The following is a 15,000-nucleotide window of genomic DNA, read 5'->3' on the forward strand; positions in this document are numbered from 1 at the left end:
CGCGGTCATGCTTATCGTCTTAGAGAACCCGAATTCCACTACTGTGCCGTGAAGTACGTTAATCGACGGATTCGTCTTGTTTCAACAAAGCAAAACATTTTTTATGCAAATTTGTATACAGTAGTAACAATTTAAAACGCTTGTTGGCAGATGTTCCACAAACAGTGATTATCTAACATGTGTGACTTATATAAGATGATTGTTTACAGCACATGTTTATTATACACAGTCACAATCAGAAGTAAAGCGCTGTAACTTCTGTTACAAGGGAACCTACAGTAAAGTCGTCAGCATCATAACAACGTCAAGCTATTTATTTATTTATTTTATTACAGCACAGGATAACTTGTTTCTTGGAACGTAACCATACGTTGATGGTTTCTCAATAAATAATGAAATAATTGGCTAGAGCTGCTATAGTTTGTGTTCCTTAAATGTAGTTATTTTGAAATAATCAGCCATGTTTTGCTTCTTACTTACTTTATACATAAAATAAAAAAATTAAAAAAGTATTTTAGTCAATGGATAGTGTAGGATTTAGCATATTAGTGCTTGCAGATCAGCATACTTATCCTGTGCTTTTTTGACTTGTACGCGATTCTAAAGTTTGACTAATGGGGCACTAAAAAAAAACTGCAGATCGCAAAAGGAACACGTTCGTTCTGTCACCCAGAAATCGATGCCAAATCCATTCATGACCCAGGGGTCAAAGACAGCAGAATCGCACTTGCTTTCTGTGTGAGAAGGATGCCGTTTCCTAGTCAGGGTGAAGAGCGCTTGGTTTTTGTTACACTGCCCTATGACACAGCAAGAGCAGCAATTCGAAAAGATTATGTACTCCAAGGAAGCATGTGTTAGCACAAGGACACGCTATTTTCGAGAGCAGTTTTGAAATAATTATTGTATTTCTCAAACCAATCAGTATTAAATAGTATAAATTTCATAGCTAAAAGTATTGCTGTGCTAGATTTATTTCCCTCATCAGCATTCAGATGAAAGCACAGATGAAAAATGATAAAGGAAAACAGTCCACACAGGCAGTTTTGCAATTTTACATAGCTATGGGTTTCATGCAAATCATAAAACTCATAAAACAAAAGGTTGCTTAGATCAGAACGAGCTCCTGGTTGAACGGAAGGCTTTTGTAAGAGAGATGAAAACACACACAGGTAAATAAACTCGACATCTCGTGGGCTGAATTGGGGCTCAGATATTCCTCATGACTGCAAAGTAATGAAACGTACCTTGGACAACAAGATGGTGCATAATCGTGTTAAGAAGAGTCAAAGTTGAGGTTTGTACTGCACGAGAGAGCTCGTGTGACGGCGTATTCGCATGCCCGGTTGAATTAGAGGCACGTTATTTCATATATTTATCGCACGACTTCAATATACATAAAGAGATTTGTTCCAGCATAGTAGACGTCGCCTGAGCACTGATTCGACGCAACTCCATTAACGGAAAAAAAAACGCTTATTTGGGAAATTTAAGCAGGTCCAAATAGAAGCCGAATCATCAATTTTAAGAGCAGGACATTAATATTTGTCCTGCAGTTCCTCAAAGCAGTTGACACAAAAGAACAGGGCGAGGAGGTGGGGGGCGGGGGAGAAGGTCAGCGAGTACAAACTCCCTCTTTGTTTTCATGACAAAATCTATAATAGGATGAAAGGTGGGGCATCCAAAGGCAGAGACAAACCTAAATTCATGGTTAGTAACTGAGGTCATGACAGATGCGCGCATTTCCTTGATGTGATGATGCGCTTCGGGAGAACGGGTCTTATAACGCCGCTTTTTAGTGCCTTGACAATAACAAGCGGCTCGGACTGTGTTTTAACACTCAGGCCTTGACAGCAGGTTTAGTCACGAGGAGACGACAGATAAAAGACAGCTCTGAGTGCTTTTACATAAGCACTACAGTCTGTTAGTGTGAATAGACTGAGCTGGGTTTGATCCAAAGGTGTGTGTGTGTGTGTGTGCGTGCGTGCGTGCGTGCGTGCGTGCGTGTGTGTGTGTGTGTGTGTGTCAAGTAAAGCCCCCTACAAAATTGCCAGCAGAGGCTTTAGCAGATGCGAAGAGTCTTATCTGCTGCCTGCAGCGAGACTCTTCTCGTCCAATAGGACTAAATCATTAACATAAAGATTCGCTGCTTCACGCATGCACACATGGACCCCTGCTATGTTGACACAGGTGACATTCGATGCAGTGAAAGCATCCTTAAGCACTAGTGCTTTGGAGTAGTGCTCACACCAGCAGAACATGTGCCTCAGTGCACAGCTCTCACAGGGGCTGTACAGTGGCCCAGGACATTTGCACATCAGTCCAGCTAATCTCTAATTCATAGTGAGCAGATGCGTTACAATTTAAAAGAAAAGCGCCTTTTCTGTGTATCTGGGGATGAAATGTATCACTGTATCACCAAGGGGACATGGCTTCGGAGACACAGCTTTTCTTTCTCCATCCTGAAGTTTGGATGAGAACATCATTTTGAAACTCTGTACATGGAACTTAACTGCAACTCTGGATGTGCATGATTTCATGCATTTTGCATTCTGGCTTGTGTTTGGCTGCTTGGATAACTACATAAATGAACAGGTATCCACTATTTCCTGTGAGTGTATAGAGTACAGTAAATCTTCTTTCGACTTTTCCCATTAGGGGTCGCCACAGCGGATTATCCGTCTCCATACCACCCTGTCCTCTACATCTGCCTCTTTCACACCAACTACCTGCATGTCTTCCTCACCACATCCATAAACCTTCTCCTTGGTCTTCCCCTTTTCCCCTTCCTGGTGGCTCCATCTTCAGCATTCACCTACCGATATACCTCATGTCCCTCCTCTGCACATGTCCAAACCATCTCAATCTCACCTCCCTCACCTTGTCTCCAAAACATCCTACATGCGCTGTCCCTCTAATAAACTCATTTCTAATCCTGTTCATCCTCGTCACTCCCAACAAAAACATCTAATAGAGTACAGTGAATGATTGTTACAAATCATGAACTTAGCTTTCAATCTATTTATATTACAGCTTGATTATTCAAGGTAACAATTGCATTAATATGCAAAAACAGAATTACAGTGAACACCAATGATGTTCAACAAATACAGGAAAGTTAAAACAGAGTCACAGTGTTGTATTACTAGCTTTAAAAATAACTGTTCAAATAAGGGAAAGCCTAAGCATACACAAAATAAAAGGTTTTTTTTATGTTTTTACAATATCCTTATATTGTGTTTTCTATTCATCAGTAAGTATCTAATGTTTTTATGGAAGTAGCTGAATTTGGATAGGGGACAACATAACTAAGCACATGAAGGAAAGGGTCCGACAATGACAGCAATGGTTTTACCGCGTTGTACTGTGAAGTTAAAAAAGGAATAAAGATGGAGGACGATGGATTAAATGTTTTTTTGGGTTTTTTTAGCATGCAAAGGAAGTCCTGGCCATCTCCACAGCAGCAACCTGGCATGAGCTCTCATGATGTTTTCAGCTGTCACTACCAGCGTTAGCCACAATGTACACAAAAAAAGGCTTGAGTTGAAGATCTTGAGTGGCCTGCACAGAGCAATGACCTCAACTCCACTGAACTCCTTTGGGTTGAACTGGTACAAAGTTCCTCAGTGGAGTTCATTATAGCAGCAACAGGGGAAATCTAGAATTGGATGTACAACAAGCACATGAGTATGATGTCTAGGAGTCTATTCAACATTTGGTCATATAGTAAAACCTGGTGTGAAACTGGCCAAATACGTACAATATTTAACTTAACATTTAATGACAGTTTTTTAGGTCTTCTATAACGGCGGTCCCCAACCTTTTTTGCGCCATGGACCGGCCTTTAAGGTGCGGCGGATAAATACAACAAAATAAAATTATACGACCGGCATAAAAACTGGTATTTTATAAATATAATAATTGTGAATCCACTGCGTTGTTTTTTGTTCATTTCGCAAGTTAGGGGGTTTCAATTTAGCGGTAATGTATTATGTGTTAGCGGCCGGAGCAGCACCTTAAAAGAAGGCGGCGGATGTTGGTAAGACATGTGACTGAGGCATCGTGACATGCATCAAGATTAAGTCATAGACAGATGTGGCGGAGAGAATCCGGTAAATATCCAAAATAAAACATAGCTCGGATTTAGATAATAAATAAAACGGACATAACGTAAGTTATGTATTCTTTCTGTGCGGCCCGTTCAGTACCAATCAGCCGGGGGTTTGGGGACCACTGTTCTATAAGGAGCCTATGAGATAAGCAACTCTTTTTTAGTGCAGGTTAGTCTTAATCGTAATATGTGGTCTTTCTCCAGAATGTACAAGCCTACCACATCGTGTGACGCCTCCGCTGGCTCATTTGTGTGCGCTCCAGTGCTGATGTCCACTCCGATGTCTACAACGTGGAATAAATACACTCCGTGATGTGCCGCGACAGCCTGTCAAAAGCAATTTGTTCCGACAACTCCTTCCGTTGTATACCACAGACAGCAGATTGCCACTGGGAATACTGTGACTTTGGGTTGTTGAACTTTTTTTTGCTAAGCATTCACCAGGGACCTGGTACATGTGTCAAAAAAGCTCTGCTTGGTTGAACAGGAGACGTCAGAAGACACCGGCTAAAACGTTACAGATGCACTCTTGCTAACATTTCAGACATTACAGCGGATAATGTCGACGCAAAAAAAAATAAATACAAACTTCTGCAGATCTGATCGACGTACGGAATGAGCAGATCCTCTGCATGCTTTCGTGTATGTTATTTACCTGAAGGTATTTCACAGGGCCGAGATTTCGTAGAATTTCATCAGCCGTTTATCTCGTTTAGCGTCTCTCGAACGTTCGAAGTGTGTGTGTGTGTGTGCGTGTGTGTATTTTCTGCGTACAAAACTATTCGTTTTTATGGTGCTAGTAAAAAAAAGTGGTAGCATAAAGTGCCATAATAAAACAAACCAGAATCACTCGTGTTTATAGCATTAAAACTGTATTTATTCAGTCAGGGTATTAGAAGTCTCTCTTTCCCTCTCTGTTGAGTTAAACATCCTCTTGATGCACCAATGATCAGTGATCTTGTCCCTTTCTTTTTGCCTGTCCCTTTCATCACAATACCTCTGGATGGAGTTCTCTTTAAATGTAGAACACTCGGCGCAGATGAGGATGGTTTCACGTGAACGGACTAAAGATCGCGAAGTGACCGAGCAACTCGAGAACTATGAACAGATGGACTCGGACTGTAATGAACACAAACAGTCTGCTACAATGGCTGGAATGTGCACCCACGGTTCTGCATTAAAACGCCCATCACCGAACAGTGATGATAATAAAACGCCTCAACAATGATATGGACATTCGGGGCCACCCAGATGAGAACGGATTCCATTTTGAGTCTGGTTCTTCTCCAGGATTCTTCCTCATACAATCTGAGGGAGTTTTTCCTCGCCATTGTTGCCACTGTCGCTTGCTTATTAGGAATAAACTTACAGGCACTAACATATAAATTTAAATTGTATAGCCTACTTATCTCTGTATAGCTGGTTTGGGACAGTGTCCATTCCTAAAAGTGCAATACAAAAAAAAATCTTAGCTGAATACACGTACACTATAACTCCAAGACAAATGCAGGTTGGCCATAAGATATACTTGAGTTATACTTGGGAACTGACAAAAAACCTGAATAAATGCGGCTACTTTTCAGAGTAATATTGCTGTAAGGGGGGCATTTCATTTCTGGCTGCTTTAAGAAAGTGCAGGAAAAAAAAAACACCAGCTCTTTACCATTATATCTTTTTCAAGTAGCGCCGAGAGGCAGTAGGCCTAGCCATTTAAACAGACAATACAAATACTTATTTGTCATCATGACAGCAGCAGTGAACAGCTGAAAAAGAGCCAGGTGGGGAAGCAGGATGCCCCGACAGCCGAGGCGAATCTGCTCCACAAATCAATGTCAAGCTGTCTGTTCACCTCTACTGGTTGAGGGTTGTCCTCAGAATGGATCGTTTGGCTACACATAACCGTGAAAAAGAGAAGGAGATTAAGAGATGCCAAAGTCAGATTTATCTACTGACACAACTTTACATTATCACTACACCTGCTCTTTAAATCGGTGCCATTTAAACACAGCGTATTTCACATCGTTTACATTTTACAACCTAAATCGTCGCCTTTCCACTTCAAAACCTTATCTGAGATTTGAGGTAGATAAGATTCAAACTTCCGAAAAAATCAGGGGCGTGAGGAGTTTTCGCAACTCCAAACGATGCGTTTTATAGGAAACGGAAACCGACTCCGAAACGCTTTAGCACGTTTTAAAATGCTTTCCTCGCTAGCTTTTTGCCCCGGAGAGCACCGCTTACGAAATTTAAATGCTTTCAACTGTATAAATATTCATTCGAAATGATAGGGACGGCGGCGCCCGAGGAAAACCCCAAACAAACAAACAAACAAACAAACAGAAAAAAAACCCACTGCGCATTTCATTTAGACAAACTGATCGTGCGCACTTGCATCGCTAATTAAAAGACAGCTCCTTTAGCTAGTCACGCTCCGCAATATCCCCCTCCGCTTAAGTCGCATCCTGGGTTTCAAAGCATACTGCATACTGTCCATGTGCAATTATAGATTTCGTATAAAAACCAAATCATATTCATCATCATCAGATTACGTGGAAAATGTTACCGTTCCCCCATGCCCCTTGTCTAAGGGATATTGTCGTGGGTGCGCCATATAATTTCAGTTTTCGTCCATGTTTTGCAAGCAAAGATATTCACATACTCAAAATAGGCTTTTAAGGTTCACAGAGGATACAAAGAAAGGCCAAAAAAGATAATACGAAAAGCACGGTCCGAGACGAACTGTTTATTTTTGCCGATTTTTAAGCTGAAAAAGCCACGTTTTTTTTTTTCCGCCCGACGTTTTAGTCCAATATAACAGCCAGACGATGGAATCGATGTGCAATGACTATACCCTCAATCGTCCCAAGCCGAATTAATACTGAATAAAATGTAACAAATAAGATTGAATACTGTGAGAAAGCTGGGAGAAATGGCACACTGTTGCTAGAGATGATAAGCGAGCCTTCAAAGACTATTAGGAAAAGTCCATTTAGAAAAAGAAAGTAAAAAAAAAATTTTCCGCAATGTCTGTAAATCACAAAATGGAAGGCGAAGTGACAAGCCGAAGGATACAGAATGTTTAGACTGGTAAAAGGCTAGCTGTGATGGACAAAAAGGCAAAAGCATTTTTTTTAAAAACACATCAAAGAATGTGAGCAACTGTGTGTGTGTGTGTGTGTGTGTGTGTGTGTGTGTGTGTGTGTGTGTGTGTGTGTGTGTGTGTGTGTGTGTGTGTGTGTGTGTGTGTGTGTGTGTGTGTGTGGGGGAGCTAGATGACCCCCTTTATCCACAAAATGCACCGAAAAGGCTTTTATATAAAGACCTAGAGTACTGAGATGCAGCCACGGGCGTTCTAAGGCTTCGCTGCAACAGTCGACCTAACTATACAACAATACTGAAATGTGGTTCGGGGTATTACAGCACTTCTGTGATACGTGACGTGAACACGTTCGAAAGACAAGATGTCCGGCAATTCCAGGCAGCTGCCTAGCTCCAAACATTGAAGCCATTGCATTAGTCAATCTAATGGCTTCTCTTCTTGTAGTTACGCAGCTGTACGTTTCCCTGTACAGCAATTTATCTTAAATCAAGTAGCTCGTTACATGAAACTATTTAATAGAGCATGAGTCCGGGGGGTGAATACAGTAAAAGAGCCTCCTGTTGTGTTGCGTCATCAAATCATCAAAACACACCTCGCTGTGGAATAGCTGCAGGCCTCAGCATACTTAATGCAGAAACGACTTCTGCAAAAGGGGTTACGCTGAAGACGAAACCACCTTCGCTAACTTTTCAAATTTGCATACTCTCTGCGGTTTGGACATCACGTCCAAGAGCAGCAGTGCTGGTCAGCTCGGCTAGCTTGTAATGCAACAGCAATGTTTCTATATTCTGAAGATTTTTTTTTATATGGTCGAGCTACATTTGTCCTTGTGTAAGCAGGCTGCTTAAGTTGCATCACTATCACTGCTGAATAAGATCTTGCCTTTCTCAGATGATTTATCGCCCCGTCTCATGCTTCTCATAGCTGCTTTGTCATCACTATCTGACATTCTCTGAAAGGTGGCCCCACGTATAAGTCGGCATTAACTCTTACCATTGATATGAGCAACAATCGAGGCCAGGCTATAGATCTAATTCTCTCATCACACACTGGAGGAAATATCACCCGACCATTTGACATCATCGTTCCAACTCAACATGGCGAATTACGATGTGTAACCGTCAGCGGTAAATTGTCTGTGCTACGGAACAGCGCGACACACCGTTAAGCGGTAGGTTTTTTTTTTTATCGACATTTGTGACTGACCTGTACGCTCAATGTAGTCCACACACTTCTCAATAAACAGAGGAATAGGCCTGTCTGGGGTGACCAAGTTCTGTAGAGGAACACCAAAATAGTTGCTTTCCCAATTTCTTCGGGTCGGTGGATACAATGGCTTTGGAACTTTCGCTTTAACCTATGAAAAGAAAACAAACGCATACATTTCAGAAATCTCAAACGGTTAAACTAATATAAACTGATATGTCATTTATTTAGGATCAGTTTTAGCCAGTCACGGTTTGAGTGAATCCTGGACCTATCCCAGGAATATACTCCAGATCCACTGCACCACACACACACACACACACACATTCACACAGGGGCAATTTAGCATAACCAATTCTCCTATTTGCTGTTTTATTTTTTGTTTTTTAACAGCGGGAGGATACTGGAGACCCCAGAGGAAACCCGTGCTAATCCAAAACATGTAAAACAGCAGTCAGAAACCTGAGCTCGAGCCGATGATGCCTGCTTCGTCACTCTTCGACTCATAAACTGTTTGTAAATGTAAAAAATAAAAACATGCAATTTAACCTTTTTCGGTTCCTTGTTTTTTGTTGCTTTCTTTTTCTTCAACTTTTTGTCCTCCTGCTCTGGGTCTGAAGTTATGGCTGGATTGTCTATCCCTCCTTTCCATGGATCAGCAGGTGAAAGTAAAGGGTCCTCTTCACTTCCGCGGTTTCCTCGTCCTTTTTTCTTCTTCTGCACCGCTGGCCCCGATTCGTCATCACTGACGTCGGAGTGTACTCGTCTGTGGTACATTTTCGTCTTGCTGAAAAGGATCTTTGATCGATGCTTGTATTTGGACGGCCGCCTGCTACCCTGTGACTTCAACGTACGATCAAAGCCGTTCTCCTCGTCGCCGTAATAACCGTGATGGCCACCGAACGAGTTGCGCATCTTGACTATCCTGCTATGGGTGTCCTCTGGAACAGCGTAAATGTCGTCGTTGTAACCCTTCGATTTGGCCAGAGTGTCTATTGGATCTGCGTAATTGTCCGCCACCTCAAGGTCGTCATGCACCATAATCTGGCCTCGTGTTCTCCTGCTGGACCTCATTCCAGCTTCTATGGTCTTTAAAAGGTTGGGGTCCAGCTTCTTAACATTAGGCTTGTTCAGCACAGGTTTCGGTCTCACCGGGGGAGGCACTTTGTGGTTGCGTTCATGATCACCTAAAGGTGTGCTGTGGACAGGATACTCATTCCCTTCTAAGTCAATTTTATACTTTCGTTCACTAGGGGTGGGGAGAAGCTGTACATCATCCCCTATAGGGCTATAAGGGGGTGGTCCCTCCGCGTCATCTTCAGAGTCGGGGTAATAAGAGTAGGCCGATGAATGGTTGTGTGGCGATTGAGGGAAGACGTCTTCAGAGGTGCAGAGGTCCCGTGTATTATCGAACATGAAGGAGCTTTCGATGCTGTTCTTCTTTTCAAGTACTTCGTTAAAAAACGGCGTGAAGACTTCGGTTTGCCGGTGGTACTGAGACAACGAGTAGAGCGCTGTGAATTTGGCTGCAATCTCTGTAGCAATGTGTTCCCCCTCAGTCATCAGCTCCTTGATTGCTTCGTTCTCAAAGAAATCTGCCTGACTGTCAGTGATAGCAACCATTTGGACCGGGATGACATCTTGGACCTCTGCCAAAAAAGCCCGCAACATGGCCATGGAGGCCTTTCGTTTCGCTGAGTACACAAGTATGTATCCGTGCACCAATTCGTCCTTTCTGATTCCAATTGAGGAGTGGTATGAGATAACAGTGACTTGTATACGCCTGCGACTGTCACCGATGATTTTGTCGAGGTACAGGGTGTTGCTCTGACCGGGTTGACCCGCACTACAGGAGAGCGAATCCAGGAAAGGCGAGAGGATAAGATCTACGCTGAACGGGTCGCCGCACATAGCGCACATGACTATTCGCAAATCCGTTTCGGACAAATCTTTGATGGAGGGCATAGGATTCATCAAGTCAAAGTTGTGCTTTAAGCCTTCAAGGACTGCCCTGAGCCCTTGTTTGATTTGAGATTCGTTAAACTTTCGGGGAAAGGTCCCAGAGGGCATGTCTATGAATGTGCACTGTAGCTTATTGGCAAGCTGTTGGCCCTGATGCCTTAAAATAGGCATGTTTTTGCAAACACTGTCTCGCTGACTCGCTAGGATTAGGATAAACGGCGAGGGCTGGGCAAATCTCTCTCTTTTGCCCTGACAAATCTCGGCTCGAATTCGGTTTATGCGATCACCAAGAAAATTAAGTGACTCGATTGAGCTGAAGACACAGAAGAACCCATGAGGTTTGAAATTGGATATCCAGGAATGGTTCAAAAGCATGGGGGAACTTACATCAACAGGTAAAAGGTCCAATTCATAGATTTTGCCATCAAGGGTATATTCATCATCTGTGGACTGAGCTTTGATTTCATTAGCAAGTTCTTGAGCTAGTCCTTCGCGGCCAAGAAGACACAAGTTCACTTTATCGAGATTGGAGCTGTTGTAGTAGAGATTAGTGCGACCGTGGTCCAACTGGACCAGCCTATTTGCGAGTACCTGCTCAACTTTCAGATCCACACAGCTTACACCACTCAGACAAGTCTCTTTGGTGGGATGATAAACAAATCCGATGTGTTTCAGTAAAAGGGACTCCCGATCTGGGGCAAGCTTCTGTAGAGCTCGGTATCTGGGTTCCTCATTGAGTACAGTGTGGATTTCGCTCATTTTATCACAACTCGGGGTGGCATTCAGATCCAAGTCATAAAACAGCTCGGCATGCTCGAAAAGCATTTCCTGAAACTCCTCTTTGGCCCGTTCAACTATTTCCTGCTGATGCAGAGCGTACACATCTCGCCGATCAGCTTCTGTGATATACTTGTATGCCTCGTCCTCCATGACAAAACACATAATCTCTTCCCACGGTTGGCCAGGACTTATGAAATGTACTCTGTCCAGCGTCTTCTTAAATTTTTCCTTCATTTCCATTCGCCTCTTTTCCGATATCAAATGCTGCACGTGGTTCTGGTAAATCCTCTCACCTTCCACAGTTTTAAGAATGTCGAAGGGGACTCTTCTGTCGTCTGTTTTGTTCACATGATCCGTCTCATTCCATGGGGTTTGCTCCAGCACAACAAAGTAGTACTGAAACTCGTTCTTGTTTTTTAACAGGTTCTGAGCATCGGTCCAGCTCAGGTTCTCAATCTCCTCCAAGTTGCTGAGCATCTTGTTAAGAATTTTTGGCAAACTGCAGAGATAATCATCTCTTCTCTTCTTGATATGCTCCTGTCTCAGCTGCTCAATGTGCTTAGAGAAGGTGTTTCTAGCCTTCTGGGTACCTTCCAAATTGATGTATTCCTCGTAGTCTGAAAGGTTTTTCAAAGAGTTGCTCACAACTTTCCAGCTCGTGTGATAATCTCGGACAGACTGAACAATAAGCTTTTCGAATTTGACCGTGACCGCGGCTACTAATTGTCTCTGAGATTTGTAAGCCTCCAAGTACGGGATAATTTTGGATTTACCTCGTGTTTTGTCCATTTGCTGGGTTAGCGCATTAAAACAGAGGTCCACGTTGATGGACGATACCGCTGATGTCTCGACCAACAGGAGATTCTTTTTGCTTGCAGCAAAAGCCTGGACATCCCGCAAGTATTGCTCGACGCAAGAATCGCATTTCGTCGCGGCGATGATGATAGGTTTTTTAGACTTGGCGATTTGCGAGTAAAGGCTGTTGACAAATTTCATCTGGTCGTCGAATTTCCGGTTGCATCCTTTGCTCACGTCTATGCACAGGACAAAAGCGTCAATGTTTAGCTTTCCGTCGGGCATCTGCTTCTGATCAAAATCCTGCTCCAAGCCAAGCTGATCCGTGCAAATATACATCAGTTTTTCCGCAGACTGCAGCTTTGTAGTCGCCGCCCGCTTCGAGTAGGGTTGCAAATTTGTGCTCCGGTGCGGCAAAAAGGTCTGGTCGTCAATAAATTCGGTCTGTTCGATGATTTGAATTCGACAGTCAAGTCCATCGTCTCCTCTGTGTAACACTTCCCCCCAGTACAGGAAGTGATCATTGTTCACCACACGACCTCCGAAGTCGATTGTGCTTAACACAGAAGTGTGCTCTGAGTAGTAGCTGTCTGCGCTGGGACGCACATATCTGTTGCATAGGCAGGACTTGCCCACGCCACAGTTGCCCTTTTCTTTTTCAGTGCCTGAGAGCCCGACTACACTGATAGTGTATGTCGGTGGACGGGGCTCTTTATTCTTGGCCATTATACAGCCCCTCTCATTGCCTTGTTACTCTCAGCAAAGTCTGCCAGCAAGGCAAAGATAAAGTTCCATTGGCTACTGGTGATGTGTTTCCATTTCTTGCTCTGAACAGATGTGGATATCCCTTTCCTCTGGATCGTCAGTTATGGAGCAGCTGTGCTTCTCCTCAGGCATCACCTACCTGCAATATATAAAAGGACATTGCATTAGCATACACAATTGACCGAAATACAAACTTTATTGCCAATAAAAGACAACGCTATTGTCGATGAATACTTATTCGCCTGCCAACTTTATTACCGGCATGTTTACATAGGGTACGATACAGAGAGAGAGAGAGAGAGAGAGAGAGAGAAAGAGAGAGAGAGAGGATCAAAGAACAAGTAAGACTGGAATAAAAAAATAAAAAATTACTATATTGTAGCTTCATATCCTCATACCCTCTGCAGTATTAGATAAACTACCTTATAATATGCTATACAGTAATTACCATACACAGCGAGTAGTAAATTATGTTTTCAATAAAAAAAAGCACCACTTTTGTTCTCTTTAGTCAAACGATTGAATATGCTGGAGTTGTGTAATACAAGTCACTTTTTTTTTATTTTTTTTTTTAAAACCTCTTTCATCACTGACCTGCTTTGATACAAAAGAAGAGATAGAAGCTGGATGTCTTTTATACACATTTATGAAGCCGTTTGAAAATAAAGGGTGTACTTTTATTGTAACTAAAGTTTGGCTGCATGAGCAACTCAGGATTCACAAGCGTGCATTTCCTTTCATTACCTACGACAGATCAAAAGTGTCCATAAATATGTATATATTGGACAAAATACCCAGACAACACATGCAGTCATTCATGGAAAGAGGCCCCCGAAACATGATCCAACTGTGCTCGGTGCAATGCACTTCACCATCAATCCTCTGACTACTAGCGCAGCAATGGGGGCACGATGATCTACGATTATTTAAGATACGCAGCGTGTTAGGTACTACTGGTTACTAATCAAGTACCTACACTGTGTGCATACAAATTCCTATATCCAAAAGTAGGGCGTAAACGTTTGCCTGACTTTTGAAGTAGAACCGTAGGATTCTCCGTAATAAACCACGTCAACAATCAAATCCTTTCTAAAATGAACCTAACACTGCCCTCGCACTTCGATCCATGTCAAGGATGACTAATTGCACTCTGTTCACCAAACCATGCCAGACGGTCCAGAGTGGTTACTAATCCATATTTTACGTACCCTGGTTGAGCACCTGTGTCCATCGCCCCCTAACAAATAAAATTAAAACTAGGAAGTATTCTCTGGAGGCTGATCTATTTCGAATGGGCACGAATAGAATAGTAGGACTAGAAATTCACACTCCTTTTTTTTACCTCTTATAGAGCTTTGTGTGTAGAGCTTTATGAGTAACATGTTACGTAACATGAAGATAAGCAGTTACACATTTTCTGTGGCTGAATCTCATATGGTGTTCTGGTGAGAAAGTGATGTTTTTTTTTTTTTTTTATCTATTAAAACTAATGACGTGTTTGAATGGCTGAATAATAAGAAGGCAAAAACAACTGAAAGCATTAAACAAAAATATTAACTAACATATTCGTAGAGACTAACAGATTAACTTCCGAATCAACTTAACATCATACTTTAATTCTCGGATCTCTCCAGCTTGCTCTCCACCTCCTCGCCTGTGCGCTTTCCTCAAACTGATAAGGATCCTAAACGTTCACGACGTCGATAAGGTCGTGCTTTCGGCCTCGGCGTTCATCGCGCTCACCAACAAGCCGCGTTTTTCCCATAACTCTGTGCGATCGTTATGCATTCGAGTCCAAAGTCTGCGATCTCCACTAGTTCTAAACTGATTAACAGGACGATGAAGGTTGCTGCGAGAAACGATAAAAAGCTTCTGTTTCGTTCTCAGGATTGGAAGGACCGCTCTTGCTGATCCGTTCGCATGTTCATTCCGACAACATCCACCTGTGTCAATCCAACATGACCTTCTCTCATTAATAGCCAATAAAGCAGCACCAAACACAGTATTCATTCCTATTTATTTTCCACCCCTCACCCCCCCAGAATGTGACCTCAACATTTTCTGATGAGTGCAGTATCACAGGGATTAGTCACACACCATCTATCTGGTCCTGGAGCTCATAAAAACATATTTGTTGGTGTAGTTAGGAAAGCAGTAACTCTGGCAGTGAATCAGGAGAGAGAGAGAGAGAGAGAGGTTTGGTGGGCTTTTGGTGTGTTTAGGGTCGAATCTTTGGCGTTTGGGGAAATCCCAGGCCTGGGTTCAATGGGTCAGTGTGTGAGAA

The 15,000-nt window shown here is 42.7% G+C and overlaps 1 protein-coding gene across 3 annotated transcripts in view; it reads right to left on the reverse strand.

The window, feature by feature from the left end:
* The window catches only part of arhgap5 (Rho GTPase activating protein 5), a 40,133-nt gene that overhangs the window by 23,490 nt on the left and 1,643 nt on the right, over positions 1-15,000 (reverse strand). For 2 of the 3 annotated variants that reach the window (XM_083543577.1, XM_083543576.1), the window contains 2 exons: positions 8,964-12,855; positions 8,415-8,565 (listed from right to left, as the gene is read on the reverse strand). In XM_083543577.1, the coding sequence (XP_083399703.1) occupies positions 8,415-8,565; positions 8,964-12,677 (3,865 nt within the window). In that variant the 5' untranslated portion in view covers positions 12,678-12,855. Of the gene's footprint in view, positions 1-4,969; positions 5,998-8,414; positions 8,566-8,963; positions 12,856-15,000 lie in introns of those variants that run through there. The other variant, XM_083543578.1, reaches the window with a different exon arrangement.

This window comes from Silurus aristotelis (genome assembly GCF_946808225.1).
Source record: "Silurus aristotelis genome assembly, chromosome: 6".
Classification (NCBI taxonomy): domain Eukaryota; kingdom Metazoa; phylum Chordata; class Actinopteri; order Siluriformes; family Siluridae; genus Silurus; species Silurus aristotelis.